The 16,064-nt window shown below is 37.1% G+C and overlaps 1 protein-coding gene across 1 annotated transcript in view; it reads right to left on the bottom strand.

Moving 5' to 3' along the window:
• LOC124798148 overlaps window positions 1–16,064 on the bottom strand; it is a 292,835-nt gene that overhangs the window by 139,941 nt on the left and 136,830 nt on the right. The window contains exons 5-6 of the mRNA XM_047261428.1: window positions 15,917–16,025; window positions 7,965–8,169 (exon numbers count right to left, since the gene is read on the bottom strand). Of these exons, the coding sequence (XP_047117384.1) occupies window positions 7,965–8,169; window positions 15,917–16,025 (314 nt within the window). The remainder of the gene's footprint in view (window positions 1–7,964; window positions 8,170–15,916; window positions 16,026–16,064) is intronic.

Below are 16,064 nucleotides of genomic sequence, written 5' to 3' on the forward strand. Positions count from 1 at the left end.
ATCATCCTGCACTTGCTGCACACCACGACACCAATGACCCTAACAACAGCTTCAATACCCATGTCATTTGAAATGAGCCCCTGCCCCCTCAATCCTGAGGACTGCTCTTAAAAACTGCAGAGGTGTGACATGCTCCTCCATCACATCTTCTGTTGTTGCTATCCTCCAAGCCAGAATCTTCACTACTCTCCTCTCCTCCTCCTCTTCTTCTTCTTCTTCTTTTGCCTAAAATGCTTCTGCCTATTCAGGTAATTCACAGAGTCTCTACCAATCATCTCTTTTCTACCACAGTCTACCATTCAGAATTTCCTCCCGTCATATTCCTCTTTGGTTCATATCATCCTTTAGCTGGTCTCCATCTTTTTCATGGACTTCCAATTGCTCCTCTTCCATATTCTGTCCATTCTCACATTCTTGTTGGGAGTCTTTCTTGTTGCATTATTTTAATGTGGCCAAACTGTTTCAGACTATTGCTCTCCATAGTTTCTTTTAGGAAACTGATCTAAGCATGTTACACATTATTTCATTTCTTATCCTGTCCATTCTTGTCTTATCCATGATCACTCATAGAAAACACATCTCTGTCACTTGTCTTATGCACAGGTCTTTCTTTGTCTAAATCAAACATTCTGATCTTAGGTCAAAACTGGTAGATAACATGAGTTGTACATCATGATCTTTGTGTTGGCAGGTATTTTCCAATTCTTAATTATACACGGTAACAAAATTCCTCTCCAAAATTGCATCTTTGATGTTTCCTTTCTTCATTAGCTTACTTCCTAGATATTTTAAAGTATCTACTTCTTTAACAATTTTTCCTTTACAACTTGCATTCTTAATCTCTTTCATTCTTTCTGCTGATGTTTCATTACCTATCTTTTTGTTAATTTCCATGCTTGCTTCTTCATTTACCATCTGACAGGTATATAGTTGTTGTTCCAAATTCTGCTCACTATCATCCAAAATCACCACACAGTCTGCATGTGCTACGGCTTTCATATCATCTCCTGCTGACCCTTGGCAAACTTTTATTTATTTATTTATTTATTTTCATGTTTCATGGATCCTTTATGCGAATGTATAGATAGGATGTAAAATGTGTCAGATTATTACAGTAATAACCATATCTAAATGGTCATGAGGCTTACAAACTAAATCATTATAAAAAGATACATGAGGTTCAAGTGTTTAAACAACACAGATTATAGTAGTAATAATGGTTACACTAAAAATTATGAATCTTACATTCTAATAAATATTAAAAGCTTTCTGTCATCAATTGATATGCCAGTGCTACATAATTAGTTCTTATAGGAATGCTTAAATTAAATACGTAGTACTAATTGTTGCAAACTGTCAAAAAATTCCTGTAAAGAATATAAACAACTGTTCATCAAAAGATAAGGTTTCAGCTGTTTTATTAATTTAGTCATATCCTCAGTGATTTATTTAACATGAAATGGAAGTTTATTGTATACTTTTATGCTTGAATAATGTACTCCTTTCTGTACCATGCTGAGATTTTTTTATATCTTTGTGAAGATCATGTTTACTTCTTGTATCATGAACATGATATTCACTGTTTGTTTTGTAAAATGTATGATTACTGTTGCCTCATGATGTTGTTCATGACTATGTAAATGAGCACTGGTGACAGCACACTTACTTTTCGAACCCCTTTTCTCATTCTGAACCATTCTGTGATTTTTTTTGCCATCTATTATAATACAATTCAGGCATTTGTTATAAATGTTTCAGCTTTCAAGCTACAGTCCTTTTGACGTTTCCATATCTCTTTCTAATAGTGTTGTCAGTCATTTTTATATTTATGAATGCAGCTAAGATATCTTTCCCAGAATCTCATTTCTTTTCTAGTGTGTGTGTACCTCTAAATAAAGCATCTATTGTTCATCTTATGGGTAGATATTCTCTTTGTTCTCTTGATTATGGCTTACTATCATGTTTGTGGATTTCTGTAAAATTATCTTTTAGTGCACAATAATGTGCACTTTGTTACCCTTCATAAAACTAGATACAATAACTGCCTTTTTCCAATCATCAGGAATATTTCCATATGTTCATACTATCCTCATTGTTCTATACAATCATACTATCCTCACTGTTCTATCAATGAATTTTATTAGGTCCTATGCCTTTGAACATTTCCATTGTAATGTCATCTACTCCAGGAGCCTTGCCAGTTTTCATTCCTAATACAGCTTTCTCTAGATCTCTTTCTATTTCCTCTATAAGGGTGTTATTTATTTCTTCTCCTGCCATTTCATTACATGTAATTTTTTTTCATTCTTTCCTTATTGAAGATTTTGGAAACATTCTTTCCATACTTTCAGATTTTCTTTTTCCCTCACATGGGTTTTCCTTCTTGGTTGATACCTTTAAAAGTTTATCCCTTTAACCCATTACTGGCCATTGTCCCTTTTTTGGGACGCATATATTTTACTTATTTCTATGTAAGCAATGGAGCTTTTAGCCTTTATTGTTGCACCTGTACATTCAACTAACTGCTATAATGCCTGTAAATGTAAAACAAATAACTTTTTTCTAAGTACTTCATGTCAGGAAAATTATAAACTTGCCGATTTTTTGTTCTCGCACTTGGCAGCACTGTATGTCTGCTGGTAGTTCCTGGACGACAATGGGCTGTGATTTAGTTGTCTGGGCGTGTTTGTTATGAACGTAAGGATGTCCATGTAAGATTAAGTATACTTCAGATTTTTTCAAATAAGTGCAATATCGATATATTTTATGCATCCCAATAATGGGACAATGGCATGTTACACTATCATTTATTGTTGATGTGCTCTATTCTTGTATACACGTATTATACAGAGAAGAATTGCATTTTACATTCTTTATATCTGCTTTTTTCATGTTCTATTCCAATTTTAAGATTCCAACAGGATAAAAACATGCCACATGATAATAATAATAATAATAATAATAATAATAATAATTTTATTGTCATTCGGCCATTACAGCAATAGACAACGTCATATACATACTAAAATACAATTAATAGTTTGAAAGAAACAACAGGTTTCTTGTTAACATTATAGTATTATATTACAGTTGATAAATTCTCTTATGTCATAGAATGGGTGGACGACTAGCCAGTCATGAATTGTTTGTTTGAATAATTGTTCAGGTAATTCTTGAACAGATTGAGGAAGTTTATTAAATAATTTGTACCCCATGATTTCGTAGCTGTTGAGTGACTTTGACAACCTGTGGTAAGGAATATAGAGGCACCTATTCCTTCTTGTATTGTGGCTGTGTACATTTTCTCTGGTTTTTGTTTCTGGTAATTTCTTCTTCGTATAAATTAGAACATAGTATATGTACAAGTTTATAACAGTCATGATTTTCTGTTCACAGAACAATGGTTTACAGTGTGCCTTATATGCAGAACCAGTTATTATCCTAATAGCTTTTTTTTGCAGTATTAATATGTCATGTACACAGCTAGAGTTCCCCCACAAAATAATTCCATATGTTATTATACTCTGAAAGAATGAAAAATAGGATGTTCTAACATATTTTTCAGGAACACAATCCATAAGTCGCCTTAACAGGTAAATAACTCTAGACAATTTACCACTAATATATTGTACATGTTGACCCCAAGATAATTTATCATCAATGTATACCCCCAAAAATTTGACATAACTTGGATCGTCTGACAGAAGCTTGTCTCTAAGACTACAGACCATCTGCTGTGTTTTGTTTTCATTCAGCAGGAATCCATTTGCCTTGAACCAATAGGATGCTTGGTCAATTGTCTTTGCTGCACAAGTTTTAAGGCTATTGAAATCCTCACTAGCATGAAGAAATGTTGTGTCATCTGCATACAACACCGTGGTGGACTTGATAAATGACGGCAGATCATTTATCATTATCAGGAACAAAAAGGGGCCCAGCACAGATCCCTGCGGAACACCTACCTTGACTTGCTCTATACTCGACATTTCTCTACCTACACAAACAACTTGCTTACGATTCTGAAGATATGATTTTATTAATTTAAGGCTGTTATGTCTAATGCCATAGAATTCCAGTTTTTCTAGGAGTGGCTTATGCTTTACACAGTCAAAAGCTTTGCTTAGATCACAAAATGTGAGTTGAGCATAGCCCTTATCCTCAAACACTTGATGTAAGTATTTGACTACAAAGTCTATAGCATCCACAGTAGACAACTTTTTCCTAAAACCATACTGAGATTCACTAATTATTCCTAATTTTTCAAAATAGACAGATAGCTGTTGGTAAATTACACATTCCAGTATTTTAGAAAAAGCTGGGACTATGGAGATTGGTCTGTAACTGCAAGGTGAGTCCATATCTCCCTTTTTATATATTGGAATTACCCTAGCCACTTTGAGTTCTTCGGGAAAATATCCTTCAGATATGCATTTATTTATACAGAATGTTAAGGGGTACACAATATAGTCTATTACTTTCTTTAGTAAATTACAGGATATGTCGTATATATCTACACTGTCTGAAGATTTCATCCGTTTTACAATGCTTAGGACATGACTAGGTGAGACCTCGGAGAACATAAACGTACCTGTGTCTGTTGGTGTTCTGCAAACATTTTTAGAAAGTAACTCTGATGAATTGATATCAGGTTTGATTATAGTATTTCCTACATTTTCAACAGATTTAATAAAGAAATCATTGAATTTTTGGGGACTTATATTAATTTTTTTGCTTCTTACATCTTTAGCAACACCATTTATTAATTTCCATGCAGCTTTGCACTTATTTGTAGAATTATCAATGGTATTGAAATTATGTGCTTTTTTGGCTTCCACAATGGCTTTTTTATACTCATTCCTGCATTTTATATAGGCTAATCTGGCATGTTCTGTTTTCTGATTGCTACATATATTGTGCAACACCATAACTTGGTTTTTCATACTTGATAATTGTTTAGTGAACCATGAATTTTGTCTGTTTGTAGCCCTGTTTGTAAAGCCTTTGTCAGTTAATTTGCATTTCTTTATGGGGATATTGTCATTAAATTGTGTCAGAAATGTTTTAAAAAATCTCTCAAATAATAGCTTCCCTGACAAATCAGCACTAAGACTATAACTTGTGTCACCATGACATTGGTTGAACCAGTCTCTCTCAGCAAGGGACTTACAGAGCTGAACAATTTTGTCATCTGTGACAGGCCTGGTGATTATAACTTTTGGGACAGGCTTAGGAATATTACTATTATCAATACAGAACCTACTTGTATAGTTTAAAGATACAGAGTCATGATCTGAAAATGGAAACGCTGTAACAGCACATGATTCTTCTGTAGTTTTAAAGTTGACAAAAATATTGTCAAGACATGCTTTATCTCTTGTGGGCCTGTTATTGATTGAGTGCAAATTGCACTGTCTTAAAAGGTTTTTCAACTCAGTCACAGTACGTTTATGTGTTGTTATATCAAAATCTGCATTCAGATCTCCACCAATTACTATGTCATAATGCAACCATCTGGTCCCTCTTAGTACATCTAACAGCATGTCCAATTTTTCTAGAAATACATTGATGATACCCTTAGGTGACCTGTAAAGGGATACTATTACTAACTTAAGACTGTCCATAACTATACCAGTGGCTTCAAAGTTTTGAAATTCTAGCAGAACTAGTGAACCATCAAGAGAGTGACGATGAAGATGATGACGTAGAATTGGCGATTATTCCACCCGATGCAGATGTAATAACAGATGAAGAAGACATTGACAAAAATGTATTGAACAATGAGTCTGTTGTACAAGATGTAGACGGTACTTTAGAGGGAAGCTCTCACTTTTGGATGTCTGACAGAGAATAGTGATGTTTTACCTATCAAAGAAAACAGGATCAGTACCAAAACACAGAGGACCACAAGGAAGCAAATTGATGGGAGGACGGGTGAGCACAGATGTATGACTAGATCCAGGAAATCATTTCATTGTGTCAAGTAAAACACAGAAGAGAGTAAAACACAGAAGAGATATGCTTACTGCAAGGAAAAAAAAAAATGTATAGGTGCAATGTTGGTGTACACGACAAGTGTTTTGCTTCATTTCATACTGAACAGACATTCAATAATATTAAAACATTCTTTATTTATTGTTTGTGTTGTTTCTTACAATATTATGCATGGAGAATAAGGTTGTAAATTTGGCCAATGTCCCAAAAATGGGACAGAGTGTAGTTTTTGTTGTAATAAACTGCAAATTTTCAAAACAACTTTTTATTCAATTAATCACTCAATGTAACGTATTTATGTATAAATATATCTAAAAAGAAAGATGATGAAACTTACCAAACAAAAGCGCTGGCAGGTCGATAGACACACAAACAAACACAAACATACACACAAAATTCTAGCTTTCGCAACCAATGGTTGCCTCGTCAGGAAAGAGGGAAGGAGAAGGAAAGACAAAAGGATATGGGTTTTAAGGGAGAGGGTAAGGAGTCATTCCAATCCCGGGAGCGGAAAGACTTACCTTAGGGGGAAAAAAGGACAGGTATACACTCACACACACACACATATCCATCCACACATACACAGACACAAGCAGAAAATGTCTGCTTGTGTCTGTGTATGTGTGGATGGATATGTGTGTGTGTGTGAGTGTATACCTGTCCTTTTTTCCCCCTAAGGTAAGTCTTTCCGCTCCCGGGATTGGAATGACTCCTTACCCTCTCCCTTAAAACCCATATCCTTTTGTCTTTCCTTCTCCTTCCCTCTTTCCTGACGAGGCAACCATTGGTTGCGAAAGCTAGAATTTTGTGTGTATGTTTGTGTTTGTTTGTGTGTCTATCGACCTGCCAGCGCTTTTGTTTGGTAAGTTTCATCATCTTTCTTTTTAGATATATTTTTCCCACGTGGAATGTTTCCCTCTATTATATTCATATCATGTATTTATGTATAAAAGTTTGCAAAAAATGATCCGATAGAGTTTTGGCCAGTAATAGGTTAAAAGTTGATGCTGAATCTGTTCACTGTGTATCTCTTGTGTTTCAGTTTCCAGCACTTGGTTTTTGTCTTTTTCCTCCATACATACCCTTTTCAAATTTCTTCAATGTCCCCTACCAATAGTACATGGTTACTGTCTAGATTAATGCCTGTTATCACTTTCACTTCTGTCAGGCATTTCTGATTTATTCAGTTATTATTATATAGTCTATTACAGATTTCTGTTACAAATTTCAGTTGTATCTCATAAACCTGTGACAATCTCTTTTCTTATACCATCCATTACCAGTTAACCATTTATTTCTCAGACATATTCACTACTGTCCATCCTATTCTGACACATTCTCTCTCTCCATTCCCCTTACCTAATACTCTCCTGTCATTTTCCATTCCATCCCTGTAATGTGATGAAATTAAACACTACTTACCCACCATCCCCCTTCCCATCTCTCAAACCCAACTTTCTGATTATTGACATAACTAATTCCCAGTTTGCTTCTGCTCCTGAGAGATATTTCTGTCTGCTTTGCTCATCTCCATCTGACACCTTTCTGCCTCCTTGTTCAGAATCCCCCACCCTCTTCCTACCACCACTCTATCCTTACCTCTCAAAGTGTACCTGCATAGGTAACTACTGCCAGTGTTGCCATAACTACAGCAGAGTCAGACACATTCTGGGGTCTGAGTGACAAGCCCTGCCATTTTAACCTCCACTAAACTATCTTCCTCACCTCACTAAGGAAGGAACTTTTTGTTCCTTTGTGTTTATTTCTGTATGGGCCTCTTGGTAGTATGGATAATTCTCCTCATGAAGATAAGGACTAGTCAGCAATTCTTTCTCATAGCCTTCCAGTTTTTTCACATGCATTTTCCTTCTGAATCAACAGTAAATTCAGTTTTTCATAATGACTTATTCATTACACAGAACATTTCTAAAATTATACTTAACTTTATACAAAAATCATTATTCCTCACATACCTCAATACAATTCCTATATGACAAATATTTGTTATCCATATCCATTTCAGGTTTGTTACTGTTCTGACTTGCACTTCTCCAGCATTCGGATGTCCTCCTGTCTCCAGAGAAGATTCTACCTCCAGATAGTGGTGGTACAAGTTTAAACACAAATGTTGGCTTATTCTTACTTTCCACATCCAACAGAACATCAAACAGAGGAGAACTGCAATTACAAACATATTACAATAATTGCAAATGTATATATAAATTGAAAAAATGCATATAAAAATGTATAATAAGTACACATTGGTTGGTCATAACTGAAATGCAGCTACTCACAGAAGTGGGCTATCATTATCTTTTTGCAGCAAAACTTGATAGACATGCTAATGCATTAATCAGGGACTGATTTACACTGGAAATAATTTGGTTCCAGTTTTGGCCATCAGGTGCAGATGTGGCACTGTACACTGTTTGTATGACTGTATGACATACACACTGTCATTTGACAAGCCATAACATGAGTGAACAGTATGGCTATTGAGAAGAGAGACTGTGTGCTGTTAGTGAAACAGTTTTATGTGAACAGCAGCAATTACAGTGACGCACTGAAGAGTATCACTGACTGAAAGGTCTGAGTAGAGGCCTGATGTCATTAAATGGTTTAAATAATGAAATTCAAAAACATTGGTGACCTCGATGCTGCACCTGGAACAGGAAGGCATCCCAGCCCTGGTGGATGTTATTGTTGAGCTTGCTGTTGCTGTAACCGACCATCTAGCATGTGCCCCAGGTAGGGCTAGTGCTCATGTGGAGTCACTAGAATTGTCCATCCCATGGTCAACAGTAAGGAAAGTTTTACAGTCTATTTTACATTGGTACCCATACAAGGTGCAGACATTGCAGCAGCTGAAACCCTCTTGCAACATTCTGAATTTGCTCTTTGGTTTCTGGTACAGACTGAAGTTTGATGACATGGTCGAACAATACTTCTTGGAGGGATGAGGCACATTTTATACTATAGGGTGTAGTGAATACACAGAACTGCCACATTTGGGATAGTGTTTAACCACATGTTCTGCATGAAGAGCCATTGCACTCGCCATAAGTGACTGTATGGAGGGATTCACGAGAACTTTTATTTTCAGCCCAATCTGCTTTGAAGATAATACACAAGAAGGCCTGTCAGGTGCACCGTGATGTCTACACATTATCAAGAACTTGTACAGAATGTGATTTCTGCTTTGGAAGAACCAAGTGTTTGGAAATCACTATTTTCATGCAAGATGGGGCAACACCTCATGTCGCTCACTCAGTCAAAGACCTGCTTAATGCAACTTTCCGTTAATGTTTATCTCCAGAGGTTTTCCAGATGCACATTCTGTAAGATTATGTAATCTGAATCCATGTGACTTTTGGGTCTGTGGGTATCTAAAAGAACGTGTTTACCACAGACACGTTCAGTCTCTATCTAATCCACAGGCCCGTATACAAGAACATGTTTCTCAAATTTCACTGGAACTGCTGTGAGCACCTGTTGATCATGTCATTTTATGGGTGCAGCATTTCATTGATGCCTCCATGCTCATATTGGACAAACTGTGTAAGGAGCAGTTAATAATAAAATCAACATTATGCCTTAATCACTTCTTTATCATTTCTGCCCATATCTAGTTCCTAATCCATTACATATGGAAATATTTCTATATATCTTTCTTGCATTTGCAGCACCAGAGTTGCTCACGGTGGCCAAGATTGGGACTAATTTTTTTTCCAGCATAAATTGGTTCTTCATTTGCACATTAGAATATCTACAAGTTTTGCTGCCATGCGATAATTATAGCCCCCAGAGGATCTCTGTGGGTAGCTGCACCTTTATTATAACTACCCAATATAAAATTATCTGGTCTTTATGACACTGAAATACTCCTCATTTTAAACAAAAAGGGAGACATTGTGAAAGTCAAAAGACAGGCAAAAAGTAATCAGTACAATTTTAGGTCCAAATCAAGCTGAAGAAGGAACATACAGATTAAAAGCAAGTAAGGACATTAAGAAAAATACCATCACGTCTTCAGCTGTGAAAAAGTTCATGCTAAAATTCTATGGGCATATTAAACATGAAACAACCAGATTAACTATACAAGATGTGGAATTCTATTAAAGTTGCACAAAAGTTAGAACTGAAACAATTAAATGAATCAGTCCGAAAAAAGAAGCGGTTAATATGTCATGTCTGGACAATTGGTGTGGCAGATAAATATGAGACCATAACAACTTAACAACGTGGTCTGGTGACAGGAAAAGAGCATATTCTGAGAGAATGAGGTAATATAAATCCAAAAAAGGCTAAATACTGTTGTTGGGTAACCTATCTTCAAGAAAAAATTCTAGTGCTATTTTTGGGGGGGCAGGGGGGGAGGAGTTTTCTTGTATTTCTATAAGCTGGGATTATCCACAGGTTCTTTTGATTTTGCAGCTTATTTCTTATGTTTCTTTTCTTTGTTGTCTGAATTATTCTAGGTGTTACATTTTTCTCCATTTTTGAGATCCTTGTTATTGCATTTCTCCACTTTCCTTGTTCCACCATGTCTTCTTTTTCTAAACGGCCAGTCACAATGTTTTCTCTGTCACTTCAGTAATTTGTACCTGGAGTCCACACAATCATCTTTTATAGTTGTCTCAGCTTCTTCTCTAAAGTTTCCTATGTTTTCTGTTCGATAAGAGTTCTATTAGAGTTGTAGTTGATTATTTTGTGGCTTTCCTTTTTAGTCTTACATGCAAGAAAATGTATTTTAACCTTAGAGAAATAATTATCTGAGTCAAATTCCTCATTTGTGATCATTTTAAAACTCGTTATTTTACTAATATTCCTTCTGGATATGGCTATGTAGTTCACTTGAAATTCTCCTAGATCTAGATCTGTCTCTCATTGTCATTATTTCTATTGTTATTAGTATTCATGTTTGGGCTGTACTGGATCATGTGGTGTACAACAAAAGCCATCTTAGAACTACTTAATTTCAAGTTCCAAGAATCATTTGCATTATTAATCACTGTGATGTGAAACAAGTTATTTTACAGTCATATTTCACATTCGTATGTAGGTTGATGGCAGCATTTTGCACATCTTTTTGTGTTAAAGACAACTTTAATGTGGAATAATGAATGTCATTTTTCTTCTGTGTTGTAATTACATCCATCATTATTCCTTTTTAACTGCACTGGATTATTTACAACAAATGTAATGAGGGAATAAATGTAGTGTGAAATCATAGTCAAAATGCCTAAATCCTGGAGGTGATGTCTACAAGATGATTGTGTGTGAGCACCAAGTATTATTCTTACAGCAGTGAAGAACATAGAAAATTCATTATGAATAGGAAGATGGGACAAAGAGGAAGTTACTGTGAACACTTCAGTGATAGAGTTATTAATACCAGGATCAACTGCAAACTAATGCCACAAAACAAGCCAGCTATATACATTGATGTCACAACCAGAAGATGAAGAGATAGAGTATAAGAAGAAACTGAATGAGTAACTCAGTGTGTAAAGGGAAAAATCTAATAATCACAGTGGCAGCAATACCGTAGTAAGGAAAGGAGTAGAGGACAGAGTTACTGGAGAATTCGGAATGAGAGAGGAGAAAGACCCACTGAGTTCTGCAACAATTTTCAGCTGTTAATATCACATTCTCTGTAGAGTGAGAGAGACAATGAATGGACATCATTTCATTTCAGCATGATGGGCATAGAGGAATTCTTGGCAAAGTTTAAATGGATTATAAATTGCACTCTGGAGAAGCACATGACCAGTAAGTAGAAGGATGGAAAAGACCCACCATGGTTTAATAACAACATTCAGAAAATGCTGAGGAAATAAAGACTGTTATACTCTCAGTTAAAAGATAATGCACAAATGATGACAGGACAATGTTAGTAGAGATTCATGTTCTGTAAAAATATGCTGGAAGCATATGCCCTTACAAATGACCTAACAGAGAAAACTAGAAAATTCTGTTCCTACATTAAATCACTAAGTGGGTTAAAGGCTTCTATCCAGTCACTTGCTGTCCAGTCTGGTGCGGTAATAGAAGATAGAAAAAAGAAAGCTGAAGTTCTAAATTTCACATTTATGAAGTAGTTCATGCAGGAGGGTTGTAGAAACATACCATCATTTGACCATAGCACAGATTCCTGTATGGAGGACATAGTAATAGGCATCCATGGCATTGAGAAGTAACAAAGAGTTGAAAACAAGTAAGTACCTGGTCCACATGGAACCCCAATTTCATTTTACAAAGAGTACTGCCTTACTTAGCTTGCATTTATCATGAATTTCTCACACAGTGCAAAGTCCCAAGTAATTACACTCATGCTCATAAATTAAGGATAATGCTGATACATGGTGAAACAACACTCTTGTGGGCAGCTTGTAGGTTTAAATCACCTCTGGGTATGACCATGTGGTGCCTTTGACCTGCGGTCATTGCACAGTGGCACTGGCAGCAGTTCATATATGCAGAGGTGTGTTCGTACACGTCAGAGTATGGTGCAGTGATTAAGTTTGCAGACATTTTCAGACATGCTAATGGTGACTGTGTATTGAAAATGGCTCAAAGAACACCTATTGATGATGTTATGAGGGGTAGAATACTAGGGCGACTGGAGGCTGGTCAAACACAGAAGGTCATAACACAGGCCCTCCATGTGCCACAAAGTGTGATCTCAAGATTATGGCAACAATTCCAACAGACAGGAAACATCTCCAGGTACCACAGTGCACAACACCACTAGAAGACCAATATCTCACCATCAGTACCCACACACAGCCGTGGAGTACTGCAGGTAGCCTTGCTTGGGACCTTACCACATCCACTGGAACAGTTGTCTCCAGACACACAGTCTACAGACAACTGAACTGCCTGGAGACCTGCAAGGTACCTTCCACTGACCCCTGGTCACAGGAGAGCCCGTAGTAAAGCCTGGTGTCGAGAACACAGTACATGGTCATTGGAACAGTGGTCCCAGGTTATGTTCACAGACGAGTCCAGGTATAGTCTGAATAGTGATTCTCACTGGGTTTTCATCTGGCATGAACCAGGAACCAGATACCAACCCCTTGATGTCCTTGAAAGGGACCTGTATGGAGGTCATGGTTTGATGGTGTGGGGGTGGGATTATGATTGGTGCACATACACCCCTCACCCCTGCATGTCTTTGACAGAGGAACTGTAATGGGCCAGGTGCATCAGGATGTCATTTTGCCCACCTTTTCAGGGGTGCAGTGGGTCCCACCTTCCTCCTGATGGATGATAACGCACAGCCCCACCGAGCTGCTATCTTGGAGGAGTACCTTGAAACAGAAGATATCAGGTGAATGGAGTGGCCTGCCTGTCCTCCAAACCTAAACCCCATCATGCACATCTGGGGTGCTCTTGGTCAATGTACTGCTGCATGTCTTCAAACCCCTGCGACACTTCAGGGGCTCCAACAGGCACTGGTGCAAGAATGGGAGGCTATACTCCAGCAGCTGCTCAACCACTTGATCCAGAGTATGCCAACCCATTGTGTGGCCTGTGTACATGTGCATGGTGATCATATCCCATATTGATGTCGGGGTACATGCGCAGGAGACAGTGGCATTTTGCAGCACATGTGTTTCAGGACGGTTTTCTCAACTTATCACCAATACCGTGGACTTACAGAACTGTGTCATGTGTGTTCCCTATGTGCCTATGCTATTAGCACCAGTTTTGTGTAGTGCCACATTGTGTGGCACCACATTCTGAAATTATCCTTAATTTGTGACCATGAGTGTAGAAGAAAGCATAGGAGACTACTGTTACTGTATATAAGAAGGGCAAAAGAATGGGCCCACAAAATTACAGTCCAATATTCTTAACACTGGATTGCTGCAGAATTCTTGAACATATTCTCGTTTCAAATATAATAAAGTTCCATTAGATGGAAAAGCTTCCATCCACAAATCAGCACAGTTTTGGACAGCAATGCCTAAGCAAAATGCAGCTTGTCCATTCCTCACAGAAAATCCAGTGAACTATGGAAGAAGGAAGGAAGGAAGATTGGGTTTAATGTCCCATTGACATTGAGGTCATTAGAGATGGAGCACAAGCTTGGATTGTGTCAAGAGTGCCCTTTCAAAGGAACCACACATCTGTCTGGGGCATTTTAGGGAAATCATGGAAATCCTAAATCTGGATGGCCAGTGAGGGTTTGAACCACTGTCCTCCCAAATGTGAGTCCAGAGTGGTAGCCACTGTGCAATCTCATCCAATGTGAACTATGGATGAAGGGCAATAGACAGATTACATATTCCCAAATTTCAGAAAAGCATTTGACATGGTGGCTCACTGCAGGCTATTAACGAAGGTATGAACATGTGGAACAGGTTCCCAGATATGTGACTGGCTCTAAAACTTACTGAGTAATCAGACCCAGTATACTGTCCTCAATGGCTAGTGTTCATTAGAGAGAAGGGTATCATCAGGAGTGCCTCAGGGAAGTCTGATAGGGCGGCTCTTATTCTCTATATACATAAATAATCTGACAGACAGGGTGGGCAGGAATCTGTGGCTGTTTGTTGATGATGCTATGGTGTGCAGGAAGGTGCTGTCATTAAGTGACTGTTGGAGGATACAAGATGACTTAGACAAATTTTCTAGTTGGTGTAATAAATGGCAGTTAGATTTTAATGAATTACAAGTAGGTTATTGCAGTTGAGTAGTAAAAACAATCCTATAATGTTTGAATACATTAGTAATGTGCTACTTGACACAGTCAGGTTGAATAGTACACAGGTGTAAAGTTGCAAAGCAATACGAAATGGAAAGAGCATGTGAGGATCATAGTGAGGAAAGAGAATGGTTGACTTTGGATTATTGGAAAGGAGAACAGTTATAAAACACTATGTGACCCACATTTGAGTACTGCTGAGGTCAGATTAAGGAAGACATGAAAGTAATTCAGAGGTGTGCTGCTAGATGTGTTACTGGTAGATTTGATCAACATGCAAGTATTATGAAGATGATTTAGGAAGTCAAAAGAATATCCCTGGAGGGGATGAGATGTTTTTCTCAAGAAATCCTTTTGAGAAAATTTAGAGAACTGGATTTTAAGCGGACAGCAGAACAATTATACTGCCACCAACATACATTTTGCATAAGGACCATGAATATGAGAGAAATTAGGGCTCATATGGAGGCATACAGACCATGGTTTTTCTGTTGCTCTATTTGTGAGTGGAACAGGAAATGAATTGACTTTTAGTGGTGCAGCATACCCTACACCACAGACTGTATGGTAGCTTGCAAAGTATGTACATACATGTAGATGTAGATAGAGTGCATTCCTCATTAAATAAAGCATATTAATATCAAATGTGGATAAAATTTTTGAAAAAGTACATTTGGAGCACAACATTGTATGGAAGTGAGTCACTGGCTGAAGAAAAGTGGAAAAGAAGAGAATCAGAGGGTTTGAGATGTGGTGTTAAAGATGAAAGCTAAATGAGGAGCTCCTCCAGAAAATAGGAATATGTGGGAAATGTTAACCAGAAGAAGCTATAAGATGATGGGACATTTGTTAAGAAATCAAGAAATAACTTGTATGGTACCAGAGGCAATGCACAGAACATCAAACAAATAATAACCAATTATCTTATGCCTTGAGTACTAATTTAAAAAGATGCCTATTGGAAGAAAAGTTAGTAAAAATAAAAATGTAGTGTTATTCACCAAGACTGAGTAGACATTTTCCATTTTGTTATGTTCAATCATAAATAAATAGCAAGCAGTTTCATGTCAGGCAGTGGGCTATGAGATACAGACAGCGCAGCAGCTGCACAATCAATATAAAAGCTTATGGTCATGTTGTTAGGCAGAGAAAAATATCCCTTTTGTGAGAGTAATGGAGTTGAATAAAATCAATGTTTCATTCAAGACTCACCTATTATATTTTATCAGTGTAGAGAAAAGATCAGCAAATTTTGAGCGGAAGTCCTTCCATTCATCATTATCAAATGAGAAGTTTCCGATGTTATTCATTACCTTTCGTACTGTAAAAAAAGGAAACAATAAGAATACAATATAAGTTC

Source organism: Schistocerca piceifrons, chromosome 5 (genome assembly GCF_021461385.2).
Source record: "Schistocerca piceifrons isolate TAMUIC-IGC-003096 chromosome 5, iqSchPice1.1, whole genome shotgun sequence".
Lineage (NCBI taxonomy): Eukaryota > Metazoa > Arthropoda > Insecta > Orthoptera > Acrididae > Schistocerca > Schistocerca piceifrons.